Source organism: Callithrix jacchus, chromosome 3 (assembly GCF_049354715.1).
Source record: "Callithrix jacchus isolate 240 chromosome 3, calJac240_pri, whole genome shotgun sequence".
Lineage (NCBI taxonomy): Eukaryota > Metazoa > Chordata > Mammalia > Primates > Cebidae > Callithrix > Callithrix jacchus.
In genome coordinates, this window is record NC_133504.1 from 145952410 (window position 1) to 145968498 (window position 16089).

At 34.9% G+C, this 16089-nt stretch overlaps 1 protein-coding gene across 4 annotated transcripts in view; it reads left to right on the forward strand.

Moving 5' to 3' along the window:
• NFXL1 (nuclear transcription factor, X-box binding like 1) overlaps nucleotides 1–11287 on the forward strand; it is a 68044-nt gene extending 56757 nt beyond the window's left edge. For all 4 annotated transcript variants that reach the window (XR_013533128.1, XM_035293745.2, XM_035293744.2 and 1 more), the window contains 4 exons: nucleotides 3354–3458; nucleotides 6840–6926; nucleotides 7749–7802; nucleotides 10185–11287. Coding sequence is in view for 3 of the 4 variants with exons in the window: in XM_035293745.2 (XP_035149636.1) it covers nucleotides 3354–3458; nucleotides 6840–6926; nucleotides 7749–7802; nucleotides 10185–10358 (420 nt within the window). In the remaining variant the exon portion in view is untranslated. The remainder of the gene's footprint in view (nucleotides 1–3353; nucleotides 3459–6839; nucleotides 6927–7748; nucleotides 7803–10184) is intronic.
• The last annotated feature ends 4802 nt before the right edge of the window (nucleotides 11288–16089 follow it).

The following is a 16089-nucleotide window of genomic DNA, read 5'->3' on the forward strand; positions in this document are numbered from 1 at the left end:
TTATAAAAAATACTGCTGTGAACATTCTTGCTGTTGCATCCTGGTACATATGTACACAGATTTCTGTAGGCATGGACCATAGGGAATGTATAATTTCAACTTTAATAATATCAAATTGATTTCCAAAATGGTTGTATCAATTTATAATCAGTAATGTTTCCTGTTATGGAAATGTATGAGAAAGTTTTTCAACATTCCATTGGTGAAAGTTCTTGTTTCACATCCCTACCAACATTTTGTGTGTCAGCATTTTTTGTTTTTGCCAGTCTTTTTGAATCTCATTGTGATTTTAATTTACGTTACCTGATCACCAGTGAGTTGGAATACGTTCAGGATTAGAGGCGTTACTTTACCTGTGGGATGTATGTTGGATACCAGCACAGTGTACTCCTATATGAGTTTCAGTTTTCCTAGTTGCAAGTTGGAGAATTAGTTTTGGCTTACTTATGGCAAAAAGGAAAAGAAAAAAGAGAAAGAGAAGACGTTGTGGGTCATATTTGTAAGACATTGGGGAGCAGTTCACAGATTCTGAAGGAAAGGCTATACAGCCACGCTTTGGGAAAGGCAGGATTTCTGCAACCTAAGGAGACTTTACAGTGAGATGGCTACTTAAACCACTATCTCGCTGTTTTAAGTTTTTAGAGAGAAGACTTCAAGTTCCCAAGAGAGAAAGCCTAATAGACTCCCCATGGATCCAAGGGCTCCTTTTGATACAGGCAGCCACAGTCAAGGAAGTAGAACAGGTAGCATAGCAATGGCTGTGGCTACTGGGGAATTACAGTGAATGAGGCAGTCATCCTAGTTTATGTTTTCTACAACTTTTACCAGTATGTGGTAGTTAGTTGAGGTGGCAGGGTCAAAAGAAGGATTTAGAGAAAAAAAGATACATTTATTGAAGGCAGAAGACCCAGCCAGAGAAAAGATAGACTTTGAAGTTGTCAATGAAATTGTGAAGATGAATATGAGGTCTTTTAGGAGGCAGAAAGCTATAACATCAAGACCAGTGATTTTTAACCTTTCATCAATCCCCAGCAAAACAGGACACTGATTAAAGTGAAAGACAATACTATATATTTTCAGAAGGTCTTCTTTTATTGAATCTGATAAGCTTCCCTATTCACTTTCTCATATAGAATCACTGATTTAAATGCTAGATACCAGAGGCTGAGAAGGATGCGAGGAAGGGGATGAAGTGATGTGGGTAAGGGGTACAAACACATGGTTAGATAGGAGGAATAAATTCGTGTTCCATAGCACAGTAGGGTGATTATAGTTAACAATAATGTATTATATATTTCAAAATAGCTAGAAGAGAGGACTCCAAATGTTCCCAAAACATAGAAATGACCCATACTCAAGATGACAGATAGCCCCAGATACCCTGACTTGATCATTATACATTCCATGTATGTAACTAAATATCACATCTGTCCTATAAATACATACAAATATGTAATAATAAAAATATAAATTTGAAGTGGAATGGTTAGTTAGTTTTTAAGAGAAGACGACTGATTACCTTAGAGATTAATTAAGGAAAGAGGATATAGAGATGTATTTTGAGAAAAAGAGAGAATAAGTGGTGAGCTAATACCAAACGTTTATGAAGTCTAGCTAGAGGCACTGGCAGGAATGAAGGTAAGAGTGACATTAAGCAATACAGAGGCTTGAAACCACTGTGAAGTAAGTATTTGAAAATGGATAAATATCAAGCTTGTTAAGTAGTATTCAGCATCCCATATTAGATACAGGGGGGAAAAAAAACTGAAATTGTTCAGAAATACCTGGCACTCATTCTATTAATAGCAGTTCTCTGCCCTATAGTTGGATTAGTGGAAGTGCACAGTGTGAGTGATCTGAATTTAGTTTTAGTATGAATATCTCAGCTAAAAATTAAAGAACAAAAAACCTAGTTGTACACTAGAAAGAGACTAAAGACAATGGAAAATGATTCTAAATTTCTTAAAGTGAGTGGAATCAGTAGTTTGAAAGATCAGTCTGGTGAATCATAAGAGATTAGTAATTAGAGAATTTAAATGTTTACTGAGGTTTCCACTGTTTGGAAGGTACCTTTGTTAGGGATTATGACATGAGGGACACAAAGAAATACAGATGTTCCTCGGTTTATAATGGGCTTATGTCCTGATGAAACCCATTGGAAAACTGAAAAATTGTTTAAATTGTACCATCATAAGTTGATGACTGCCTGTGTGAGACCATTGCCCTCAAGGAACTTATAATAACAACTTTCGTTATAATAACTAAATGTACTGAACACATTTAATCCTCACAACAGCTTTATAAAGTACCAATACTCTTTTACATGTGAAATTTTACATTTGAAACACAGAGAAGCCAGGTGACTTGCCTAAGATCTCACAGTAAACAGGGAATCTGGGAGTCAGTTCCAGGTAGTCTGACTTTGACATTTAACCGCTAAAAAATAGTGTATTTTATTTACATTCTGGTTGGAGAGATAGAAATATATTAAGTACCAAAAATATTGTTTTTCGCAACATTTCAAGACACTACAAGCAATGTATCGATTTCTTACGTAACTACTACTATTTATTTATATACAGGCAGATTTATATCAGGCTGTTGTGGTAATTTAAGGCATGTCTTAAAGTGTGGATGAGATTTGAGTAGACAGAACATGAACATTTCATCTGAATGCTTGACTGGGATATGAAGACAGTAAATCATTAAAGACAAGGAACAGAGATATAATGGCAATTACTGAGTTGTTTTGGCTACCTAAATAATATATTTTAATATGTAGTGGAAAGGGTGAATGTTGTAGGATAAAGGCCTAAATAGTTATAACACAATATACAGTGGCTTAAGGACAAGATGTTTTCTTTTTTGTTTTTTTTCTCACATGACAGTACAGGGAAGGTAGGCGTGTCATTGTACACCATGTCTTCACCCATGAATCCAAGTCAGCTGGCGGCTCTGCTGTCTTTGGCACATGGTTTCCATTATTGCTCCAGCTTTCATCATTTCCAGCACATGGGGAAGAGAAGAACATGGAAGTACACTCTTGAAATGATTTGAAGCATGAATCACCTGGACTTGCTTATATTCCATTGACTGGAACTTAGTTACATGACTATAACTAGGTTATATATACAAGGGTGGCAGTAAGACATACTGTTGCAGTGGCACTGGGGAGAATATTTAAAATTTCTGTGCAATTAAAATAATTTATATCTAAAAATAGTTGACAAATTAGCCCTTTAGCTAAGATTGATTGACCTTTTGTGTGATGGACTCTTAAAATTGCTGGGGTGTGGGGAAAGAGTATGACCAAAACGTAAGTATGTAATTGCTTTATTGTGATTTTATTTTAGCTTCCTTGTGGTCATAGATGCAAAGAGATGTGTCATCCTGGTGAATGTCCCTTTAATTGCAACCAGAAGGTAAAACTTAGATGTCCTTGTAAAAGAATAAAAAAGGTAAATATTTTAAGTTATTGAAAATAGTTTTCTATATAAGCTGTTTTTGTTTGGTTTGGTTTTCTCGTTTTTGTTTTTTGGTCTGGATGTTTTGGTAGTTCTTTTTCTTTATTTTTTTGCCTTTTAGTTTTAAGGTTTTACTTCATAGACCTTTTTATTAAAATGAGCCTACTTGTTCTGTAAATGTTTATTTAAAAAATTAGCTATGATGATTTAATTTTCTGCAATTTAGTAGTAAAAGGAAAATTATTTTTTATGTTGGAACCAAGTTCAATGCCCTCCTTTGGTCGATGTGCTTTAGATTTGAGGTCTTTGAACAAGGAACACAGTGTAAGGAATAGAATGTTTCATTGCTTAAGAAATGGCCTGAGATTAACTTTATTGATGTAATTTATGAAACTTTTTTACCATCAGTATTGTCCTTTGAAAATATTGCCTTAAAAAGACCTCATATGCATAGCCTTATAAAGTAAAATAGCATTTAATAACTTGGAAAGAACTAATTTTAAGATTAAATAATGGTAACAGAGGAATAAATGGGCAAAAATGAATGATTACAAAGCCTGATGGAAACGACTGTTCAGCAAAACATGAAGGGCAATATAGTGGTGACCTAATAGTCTTTTTCTCAATTCTGTTCCTTTGATCTTCCCTGTTGGCAGTGCTTACTCCTTTGAAACCAACTTTTGACTTCTGTTTTACCCTATTTCAGTTATAGTTGTAACTCCTTTTTTCCTTCATATTCCTATTGTCATTCCCTAAAGCTAGTCTTTTTCGTCTCTTTAAATTTGCTTTTATTCGTCTATGTGACAGACATGTATTGAGGATCTTTTATAGGTCCTTTGCCTTTCATTTATTTTCATAGTTGATATGTTTTCCTAGAATAGGGAACTTCTGAATTTAAATTTATAGGCTTGGCCTTTTAGGGAATGGAATCTGTAAGTTTTAGATATCTAAATCACCACCTTTACATGAAAATAAATACTTGGTCAAGCCACTTTTAATGTCTTTACGAGACATCTCAGATATTCTCTGAAATCTCATGTCTTGTCCAAGTGCCCTATGCCACCCACCCACTAGTACTTTTGACCAACTCTTTCCTGGTCTTTGGCCACAACTTCGTGACCCATTTCCTTGTCTAGTCACACCACTTCCCTGTTCCAAAGTCTTCAATGGCTCTTCATCACTTTTGGAAAAAATGCATTATATAAGGAATGTGTATGTGTGGGTATGTGCAGACTCAGCATACCAGGGAGGCTATGATAAGACCTTTGCCTCCTTGTTCAGTTTTATCTTCCAACAGTCATCTTTGTGAATCTGTTACTTAAGTACCCTAATACATATATTGTACCCTCCCTTAGCTTAGGCTGTGGCAATGTGTATATTTCTTTTTCTGTGTAAAATACAATTTTTTTTTTCCTTTACCTCTCTGCTTACTAGAATCCTGCTAATACTTATCAAGCACTTCCTTGTTTGAGAAGTTTTTCCTTCCCTCGGCTCCCCTGGGAAGACTTAGCTGTTCCTTCCTCTTGACCTCCTTTGTACTAGGTTCATAATTTAGAGCTTTGTGATTCTAGGGATATCTGTAACCTTGTTTCCTCATCTGTACAGTAGAGTTTATAGAGATTTATTGAAAGGAATAGAAGAGGTAGTGTATACATAGCATTTAAAACAATGCTATGTTTAATAAATAGTAGCTGCCATTACTATTGTTATTTATTTAGCACTTAACAGATTATTATACTGCTTTTTTCTTATTGTGTTCCCTTTCCCCGTTGTAGTGTTTGGCATGTTATAGGCACTCTGTAAGTATCTTCTGAATGAGAACCAATAAAATCCTTTTCTAGGCTGATGGACTTAATGTCTGTAAACACACGATACTTATTTTTGTCTCCATTGTTTGTTCATGTTTATTTTCTTCTGTCTGGACTGTCTGTGGAGGAAAAGACTATATTATCACTAAATTGAGCCAAAAATGAAGAACTAACGAATTAAAAAACAAAAAAGGAAACCCTTCAAGTAATAAAATTTCATGCCATAAAATCCTTTCACCAAACACACGTTACTCAGGATTTGGTAATCTCATGTCTAAATTGTGGTAGATTTGAACAAAAATCTAGAGTCTCAGGGTGTGGTGAGATAGGAGAAACTGAAACAAATTAGGTCTGCTGAGAGTAAAAATGACATTGGCAATAAGAAATGAATGAATAGAAGACAGATAAACATACTACAAAAGTTAGTCTAAGACTAATAATATAAAGATCACTCTTCAACTCAGTAGGTCATCATTTTATTATAGCATAGTACAGAAATTGGTCATAGTTTTGATGTCAAGACATCAAAAACAGTAGATCAGTGTTCTTTCATTAAGGAGATAGAGAGGTGCCTACATAAGCTTTAGAACAATTTTCATCTAAACAGGAAAAAAAAAAAGCAAGTTTAACAGTCAAGGGAAAAATCTGTAGCTCCCCAGAAAACTCTCTAAAGCTTTACTATCTGAGATGGTAGCCACTAGTCACAAATGGATATTTAAATGCAAATTGTAATTAATTAATATAAAATAATATTACAGTTTTGGTTCCTCAGTTTCACTACCCACATTTCAAGTGCTCAGTAGCCATATGTGGCTAGTGCTACTCTGTGGACTAATGCAGATTTACAACATTTCCATCCCTTACACAATGCTAGGAAGCTCTGTTGGACAGCCCATTTGTAGAACATTTTATTCCCTGGAAACTTTATAAAAATAACAATAAACAATAAAGAAAAGTAGGGAATAAAAACAACACTGGAGCTAAGTCCAATAGTGGGATTTGGTAATTATTATTATTATTATTGTTATTTTTTGAGACAGAGTCTTGCTTTGTCACCCAGGCTGGAGTGCAATGGCATGATCTCGGCTCACTGCAACCTCTACCTCCTGGGTTCAAGTGATTCTCCTGCCTTAGTCTCCTTAGTAGCTGGGATTACAGGTACATGCCACCAAGACTGTCTATTTTTTATATTTTTAGTAGAGATGCAGTTTCACCATGTTGGTCAGGCTGGTCTTGAACTCCTGACCTCATGTTGCACCTGCCTCGGCCTCCCAAAGTGCTAGGATTACAGGCATGAATCACCATGCCCACCTGGTACTTAGTAATTATTAAATGGATTTTTAAAAATTTTATGGTATTCACTTTTTTAATTAAATGAAAATAAAAGAGTAATCACTATTTGAACCAGATATTTAATGCTTGTAACCATGTCATCATTAAATACTAAGTCACATCAAATAATACTTATAACCTTAAGCTCTATTAGATACACTTTGCTTTTTTATGGCAGATGGTTAGGACTTTAAGGGAAAGATCATTTAAAATTTGAAAACTGGATTGTTTGTAGGAGTTGCAGTGCAACAAAGTACGTGAAAATCAGGTTTCAATAGAATGTGACACGACATGCAAGGAAATGAAGCGGAAAGCATCTGAGGTAATGTCTTGTTAAATATCATTTTAAAGGCCAATGGCCTTTCCCTTCTTATTTTGTGCATTTACTTATGTGCTTATTAAAAACAACTTGAAATCACATCTTTTTGTTTTTATAATAAAAGCCTAGTTTTATAGGCCTAGTTTGAATGGGAGATTGGGATTTTTATTGCCTAGTGTATACCAAGGATTTTCATCTTCTATGCCCATTAGTGTATTTGCTTTGGGACACAGTTGTTTATTTTAATGTTAGTGTAAGCCTCCTGAAAATTAGGTTAAAATAATACAAAAAGAAGATTTTGGGATTCTGCTGGTTGGGTTATCGCTAGTGTTACTGTTTTCCTCCATCAATCCAATCAGTGACCTCTTGATTTTGTTTAAAAGTAAGGATTCCCTTCCATGATAGTACATTTGAGATAAATTTAGTTTAGGGAAACAGCAGTATTTAATAATTAATTTTAGATTCTTAATACAGTAACTCAAGAGGAAAAAGGTGATTTGAAAATTTGTGTTTATAGTTTAACTGTAAAATTTGTGTTTACAGTTTAACTTTAAAATCTGTGTTTAACTCTTTGAATTATGATGTAACATCTATTTTACTTGTTAAGCTAAAATGTTTATATAAGGTATAACACTCCATCCATCACCACTTTCAATCTATTAGATAGTGCCTTGATAAACCTTGTCTCAGTATAACATTTACATTTCTTTAAATGGTTTCAAGCTCCTAAAAGTTGAGATGGGTTAATAGAACCTGATGATGATGAAATTCTATATAAAATGTGATGACTAAATTTTAAATTTACCTTTGAATGTGTATAAACAGATAAAAGAAGCAGAAGCCAAAGCTGCTTATGAAGAAGAAAAACGAAGACAACAGGTAACCAAACAAAATACCCAGATTTATGTGTCTTAGCATCAGTTAGATTTTTTTTTTTTTGCAAACACAGGGTATATTCCAAGTTCAAACTAAGGGCTAGTCTACTGTATTGTGAACTGAAAATAACATAGTTCCTTGAAAACAAAAATGTGCCATCTACTAACCTCACTTTAAGTATACTGAAACTCTGAGAAGGTAGGAGATCTCACATATTCCCAAATACATTTTATATTTTCAATTTACGTTCTTGCCAATATCATCCATCATTCAGCCAGAAGAATTTTAATTCCTCATTTGGTTGGGGAGTGAGAGAGAATCATCACCATTGTAAGCCATCTTCTGGAGACCATAACGTTACTCATCTAAAAGTATTTTGAGTCCTATTTTACTGAATTGCAAACCACCTGTAACAAATAAGAGCAGTTTACTAATCAATACGTTTGTTTTGTTAATACATTCTCATATTTTCCTATTAGATCTTTAAATTCAGGATTATTACCTGTTCTATATTGTTACCTAGATAACAAGCACATTCCTGATACTCCCTGTTTAAGTATTTACTTTATTGATCATATACTTTAAAGAGTGGCTTGACTTTCTAATAGTGATATATGACTTTTTATTATGATTTGTCAGTTTATATCTTGAGATGCTTTATACTTAACAAAGCAGATTGTGTTGTGTACTGTCTTTATGAATGATGAGATTGAAACTTGCATGATTCGCATGAATGAGGAAATTCAAACTTTGATGAGTTGTAGGAGGACATTAGAAACAGTTCATGTAGCAAATAATGGTTGGCCAAAATGGCCTTTGAGATTTTATGGTTCTGTAAAGTTGATTTGCCTGATGTCCCCAAAATATAGGTTGGCTGGAATCCTAGGAGATTAGTTATTAAGAATAGTGTGTTTCCTCCTTACTCCCTTTGCTACCTTTTTATTTTATTTCATCATGGATGAAAATCTTAGCTGCATTCCCTGTTTATGGACACTTTAAGCAGAATGTATTCAGTCCTCAGTATATGCAGATTCTGCATCTGTGGATTCAACCAACTACAGATTGAAAAAAAACATTTTTTTTTAAAGTATAAATAACAATACAACAATTAAAAATACACATTTAAAAATACAGTGTAACACTTATTTATATAGCATTTACGTTGTTATTAGATATTATAGGAAATCTGGAGTGATTTAAAGTATACAGGAAGATGTGCGTATGTTATTTGCAAATCCTCCACTATTTACATAGACACTTGATCATCCTCAGATTTTGATCCAAGGGGGATCCTAGAACCAGTTTCCCACTGATACTGAGGAATGACTTTATACAGCACATAATATATACTTGGTGACTGTGAGTCACCATATAACCATCAGTTGCTTCACCGTATCTGTGGTCTTCAAGTTTGCCTGCTTTTAAGGTATTTTGACATTTTTCAGTATGTCAGAAACTAACCACTTGGGAATAATCTGACATTTTGGCTCATTGAAGAATGCCACTTTGTATTAAACTAAGTTTATTATTAGATCTTTTTCAAGTGTGGTTTATGACCACAGTAATGGATATGTGAACTAAAGTTTACATTTCCTTTTATTAAATAACCATTTACATAGTTTTATTTGGATATTATTAAATACATATATATTTTAGTAACTATTGTCTAACTATGCACTATAGCATATCATATTACATTATGTATAAAAGTTTAATAAGTAAGTTCTTAGCAGTAGGATAAAAATCCACATTTGATATTGATTGTAATTCAGTTATCTTCTTTTTAGTACTAGTTTAAAATTTTTACTTCTAAAATAGTCATTTTGATTAAGCATGAAGTGTTTTTTCCTTTGAAGAATTTTTATTGTATTAAAAATTGTATTTGGAAGAGAAGAATCAATTTCTGGCAGCTTGTTATCTCTTTACTCACTTGAATTTCTTTCTTAAAAGCCACTGATATTTATTATATGCATTGTAAACAACTAGAGTTATAGATACCTTTATTCTCACCAGGCATCACAGCACTTGATTATAGAATCCTGGTTCTATAATAACGGGGTTGAAGTATAATAGTGTCAATGAATAAAACCAGGGTCTATATGTTAGAGCACCCTGATTTAATCAGACATTTTAATATGTAGTGTCATAGTCAGCTCTACAGTTTGAAATAATTTCTTCTATTATGCCCCAGTCTCCTATCTACTTACCTAAACCCTGAATTTGTTGAATACAATCAGTAGTGGAGAATGGTGTCTTAAAAACTCAAATCAATATATTGAATATATATCACTATTAAAATATTACCCAAATTGATTTTTATGTAAATGGAAAGTTTCAAATCAATGTATGCATTGAATTTAATTAAAATGATGCTGTTTTATTTAGGCTGAACTAGAAGCTTTTGAAAACAGACTGAAGGGTCGTCGGAAGAAGAACAGGAAAAGAGATGAAGTGGCAGTTGAGCTATCACCATGGCAAAAACATAAATATTATCTCCTTTCAGTGTGTGGAGCTGTGGTTGTAGTGTTTGCATGGTATATCACCCATGATGTGGATTAAAAAAAAGTTTTGATCTTTTAATGTAACTCGGATTGGATTTAGATAAGTTGTTAAATTTGGAATATTATAAAATATATATTATAGAACATGATATATTTACATTCATCTGTGTATTCTCTTTTAGCTATTGTTAGGACAGAATGTTAAACTTTATCTTAAAGTATACTAGAAAGGGCAGTATAACACTGTTTAAAGTGAAAGCATGACTGAAATTGTAAAATATTTCATAAGGCTTAGCTAGAAGCAGAGTAACATGTTTTTGTTCATTGGGCTTCCTTGTACTAACTTAGTTTTTTCATTTAATATTTCAAACCAACACGTTTTTAAAAAATAATTCAGATGAAACTGAGCCATATGTTCAGTAAGAGAAATATTTCTTAATGTTTTGGTTACTTATCATAGGGTACTTTTCTTGATCTTATTAACTTTGTACTTTTTTAAAAAAGTGATTCTCTAACAGACCTCTTAAATTGTGACATGAAGGTATATAACTAGATTTTAGAAATTGGTTTATTAGTCAGGAATTTTTATTGATAAATGTCATGTGGTGTGTTCTTCAGAAAATACAGTTATTTTCAACAGATGCCAGGTTAGATTCCTCACATGTGGCTATTTCTTATGTAAGAAGCTTTTAACTGAAGTTGGCATGTTTCATAAAACTTCTATGTGTCTTTTAAAAATAAGAGTAAAAGGAAAATGAATATTTATGAAGAATATGTACTGACAACAGGTCTTATGAGCTTTATGTACTTTAATCTCATTTCTCCTTACCACAATCCCAAATAGATTTCAGTTGAAAACAATCAGTTCTTATGAAAACAAATAGAGAAATATCAGTAAGTCTAATCTGTTTGAATTATATTTCATTTCAAATGTTTTGCTATTTAATTTATATGATTAATGTTTTCATTAAAATTTTTCATACCAAATTTGTAATCTGGAATATTTATTATTATCTAAAATATTCAGGAGCCTATAATTTTAAGTTAGGCATTAGTATCAATGTATAAAATTCTACTACTTCATGTGGAAGACAGTCACTGATAGTTACCTAAAAGTATCTAAAAGTGGTAGAAATGTGTTTTAAACAGAAGTAGGAAGGATTTTTAAATTTTGCTGAGATAGAGTCTTGCTCTGTTGCCCAGGCTGGAGTGCAGTGGTGTGATCTCAGTTCACGGCAACCTCCGCTGTCTAGGTTCAAGCTATTCTTGTGCCCCAGTCTTCCAAGTAGCTAGGATTATGGGCATGTGCCACCAAGCCCAGGTAATTTTTTTTTTTTTTTGTATTTTTAGTAGAGATATGGTTTCTCCACATTGGCCAGGCTGGTCTCAAACGCCTAGCCTCAGGTGATCCATCCACCTCACCCTCCCAAAGTGCTGGCATTACAGACATGAGTCTCTGCACCTAGCTCTTAAGTATTAGCTTGTGTCCAAAATTAAAGGACAGTGATTCCTTTCTTCATGGGTGTTTTGATTTTAGAATTTTTAACCTTTCCTGTGACAGAATGACAGCGTTGGCATTTTAGAAGCCCTAAATCAGATGTACTACCCTCAAGTTATTGCCTGTGCTGACTAACGTTGAGTGTTAAGGGAACAACCAGGTGTCTACATGGGAAGTCATTACCATCTATAATCATTATCATCTATGTCAGAATCTGGGCCTATTAAGTGAGCATGAGGCCTTCATATCTGTTGTTTGTTGGGCTTCTGTACTTGCCAATTGTTTTTTTCCCTAATTTGTGGAGAAGAATTTAGGAGCAGAGGAAGGAGACTAAATGAATGATATATGAAGTTGTTTGTTTTTTAAGTCATACAACTATTTCTTCACTTATTCAGTCCACAGATACATTTTCTATATGTCAGGAACTTTCTATGTTCCGGAGACAATGGCAGTCTTTCCTCCTGTATTGTTGCTTAGGCACAGACAAACACAGGCAGGAAATAGACATAAAAAATGAACATGATTTTATGTGTGGTAAGTAGTATTTAAAAAATAAGAGGAATGGTATAGAATGTGGTGAAAGTAGGGGTGCTAGGACACTGGCTAATTTAGAATGGGAAAATCCTTCTGAGATGGGGACATTTGAGCTGTGACCTGAATGACCTCCATTTGAAGATCTGTGAGAAATGTATGAGAGAAAGCAGCAGGTACAAAGTCCCTAGTTTGGGAATTACTTGGCACACCTGAGGAGCAGAAGGGCTGGTGTGGCTGGAGCCTAATGAAATTTAAATTGAGAGGGGGATATGTTTAGGCCAGTTTATGTCATGCTTGATAGACCAAGGTCAGAAATTTCAATTGTATTTGAGTTGCAATGAACAGCATTGGAAGGCTTTAAGCAGGGAAGAGACTTTTTTTTTTTTTTTTAAGACTGCTGGCTATGATATGGAGAAAAGACTGTAATGGTCAAGGGACAAGTTAAGTTTTATCTGAATACTTATACTGATTTGTTCTAAGGGAAATAAAGTAGTGCATATTGTCCTTTTAGCTTCAATCTGAGCCAATTAGAGAAGGAATGGGAAAAGTTACCAGATAGCTACTAAGAATGGCCTAAGATTGTGAATATGATGGTCTTGTTTTCCTACTTGTGGCATTAACAAAGTGTATTAGCTTCCTATTTGAAATTTGTGGAATATGTATGTTGAAATCTTTAGAGATTTTTTTGTTTAAACACTTTTAGGGTTTGACAAACACTTAGCATTTGTATTTCACTTAATTTCACTATTCACATCTAAAGTAAATGGAAACAATCTCAGATAAGTATACTGCTGCTAAAATTGTCAAAGGAACTCTACTGAAGCAAAGCAATGAAAACATCTGCCTTCTATAAAGAAGTTACGATGCTTGAACTTCATGGCTGTGAAGGTTAACATTTTTAAGTACAGATAAATCTCTGTGCTACTGTTTAGAGAGAGATGACATATAAGTCTTTTTGGCTCTTCATGTTATTTTAAATGTCTATGAGTAATACCAGAAACAGACTTTAATTGGAAATAGGTATACTATTTAAGACAAAATTTGAAGAGATTTAAAGTGTTCCATTTATCTTTGAGAAATACTTTTTTTTCTTTGTCTAGATACCTGGCACAGTGAACTCAATAGAAGACTCTGTCCTGACTATGCATATGGTGTGTGTTGGGGGTTCTTCCACATAAGCAAATAAGATTAAGCCAGGCTAAGAGAGCAGTAGGAAAGAAGGGCCACCCATGTGGGGGACCTAGCTCACTGCTAAGGGTGACTTTTTGGGGTGCTTGGGCATCATCCATCCCTTTATAATCAAGATTATTAAAATAATGGGATATACTTTATGCTGATAGAAGAACAAAGGATTAGTGGGTGTTAAACCAAGAACACTAAAGGTACGGCAGAAGTTACAAGTGCTGTGACCAGGTATAGGGAAGAAAAGGAAAGCCTGCAAAGAAAACCTCTGAGGATCCAGGTGTCTCTTGGGCATTGGGAACTGAAGCAGATGTCTAAGCCGTAGAGCTAGAGTTGACATGAGATAGCTCTGTCTCATCTTGGCTCTGCGGAAGTTGCCCTCTTTATTGAGTGGCAGTGATTAGACCACTGTAAGACCCAAAGCTTATGAGGTTGAGGAGCTTCACAGGGTGAGGAAGAAGCAAAGTACTGGCTATTACCTCCTAGAAGAGATGTGAGAATTTGGGAGTGTGGGAGGAACTGAGAGACCCTGTGATCTCCAGCAACTTAAGAGACAAGCAAGACCGTGTATCCACCTGGGAAGCCATTTTCATATATTTTAGAATCTTGGCATGTTGTGCAAGTTCAGGTCTATTTCTTACTGAGCTGCTATTGTTGCTAAGTTTCCAATTAGTATTTTAAGTCATGCTGAGAAGGATTATATGCAGTTTGAAACTCCACAGTCCAGATTCATTTGAGTTAACACCCCTGTATTCCATATATGTAGACTCTTAATATATCACCGAACATTTCCAAAGCCCCTCTAGTCACTTTCATCTGGTCATCCTCCATCTTCTCACAATACTTTTTCCTCATAGCACTAAATAGTACCTGCCCTTATATTAAGTGCCTATTTATTATTTACCTCTTTCCCTGGAATGTAAACTCCATGAGGACAGGAATGCAGTTTCATTTATTACTATAACCCTAGAGTAGAGAACCAGGCCTGGCCACATAGTAGATGCTAGTGTTTGTTTCCTAGGGCTGCTATAACAAATACCATACACAACTGGCTTAAAACAATGGAATTTTATTCTCTCAGTTTAGGTGGCCAAAAGTCCCAAACCAAGGTGTCAGCAGGATTGGTTCTTTTTGGAGGCTCTGTGGGTGACCCATCTTTCCTACTGCTCTCTTAGCCTGGCTTAATCTTCACTTATTTGCTTATGTGGAAGAACCCCCAACACAGACCAGATGCGTAGTGAGGACAGAGTCTTCTGTTGAGTTCACTGTGCCAGGTATATAGACAAAGAAAATGCCTCTTGGCATCCGGCAGTGGGTGGCAATCCTTGGTGTTTCCTGGCTCATAGCGCATCATTTCAGCCATCATTTCATCCATCTTCATGGATGCGCTTCATAGCGCATCATTTCATCCATCTTCACATGGCCTTCTCCTCAGTGTCTCTGTGTGTCCTTTTCCGTCTCCTAGAAGGATCATCTCTTTGGATTTAGGGCGACCCTATTCCAATATGATTTCACTGTAACAAATTATATCTGTAAAGACTTTCCACAGAAGGAAGGTGACATCCTGAGGTTCTGGGTGGACATTAGTTTGGTGGGAAGTGGTGGGGTAATACTAACCTACTACAGTGCTCAGTAAATATTTACTGGGTGAATGAAAATTCAGAGTGTAATTCTAAGCTGTAAACTCCTTGGACATTTTCATCACAGTCTTCTGTTAGTAATTGCTGCAGAAGGTAAGGATTAGTTTGCGGTCCCAGATTTCTTAGGCTCCAATTCTGCTTCTACCACTTTCTAGTTCTGAAATCTTAGGCAAGCTCTTTAACTTTGTGAGCCTCAGTTTCTTCTTCTGTAAAATGGTGACAATAAGAATTAACAAAGTGCCCAGTAAGTTTTAACTGTTAATTATGTGTCTGTAACTATTTTAAAGCATGTTCTATATGTAATCCTCATAATATATGAGGTGAGCCTATTACACTTCTCATTTTATGACAAAGGAAACTAGATTTGTTTCAAGAATTAAAAACCTAGAAAATTTTATGTCACTTTATGAAGTGCCTGGCACATAGTACATAGACCAGCTGAGCTGCAATAATATAGATAAGTGACTACCTCATATCTTTAAGACTTCCCAAATTGATGCACAAATCAGAAAAAAAAAATCTGTTGTGAAGTGAGGCATCTTACTTTTTGCACATATGGTCACTGTCATTGACGGGCTCCATCCCTGGGAGGACTAGGTAAGATGCTGGCCAAATGTAGGGGCATATTGAGGCAGTGAAATTGCAAATTGCAGTAGAGGACCCCTCTGTTGTACTAGATGTGTGAGAGGGCTAAAAATAAAATTCCTTTGACATTTCTTATGGGTCAGTTATTATCTCCTTCCCAATGACTACTATGGCATATTAGAATTGGGGGTTGATGTCCCAGAAATGTTATGTACAGCAAACAACATCTACATGAATATATCAATGGGCTAGAGTGTATTATGGTAAATATGGGTATGTTCTTTTCCCCCTTTTGACTAAACTCTCCCCTCTCTGCAACAGGTAAATTTCCAGTTTACCTGTTTCTTGCT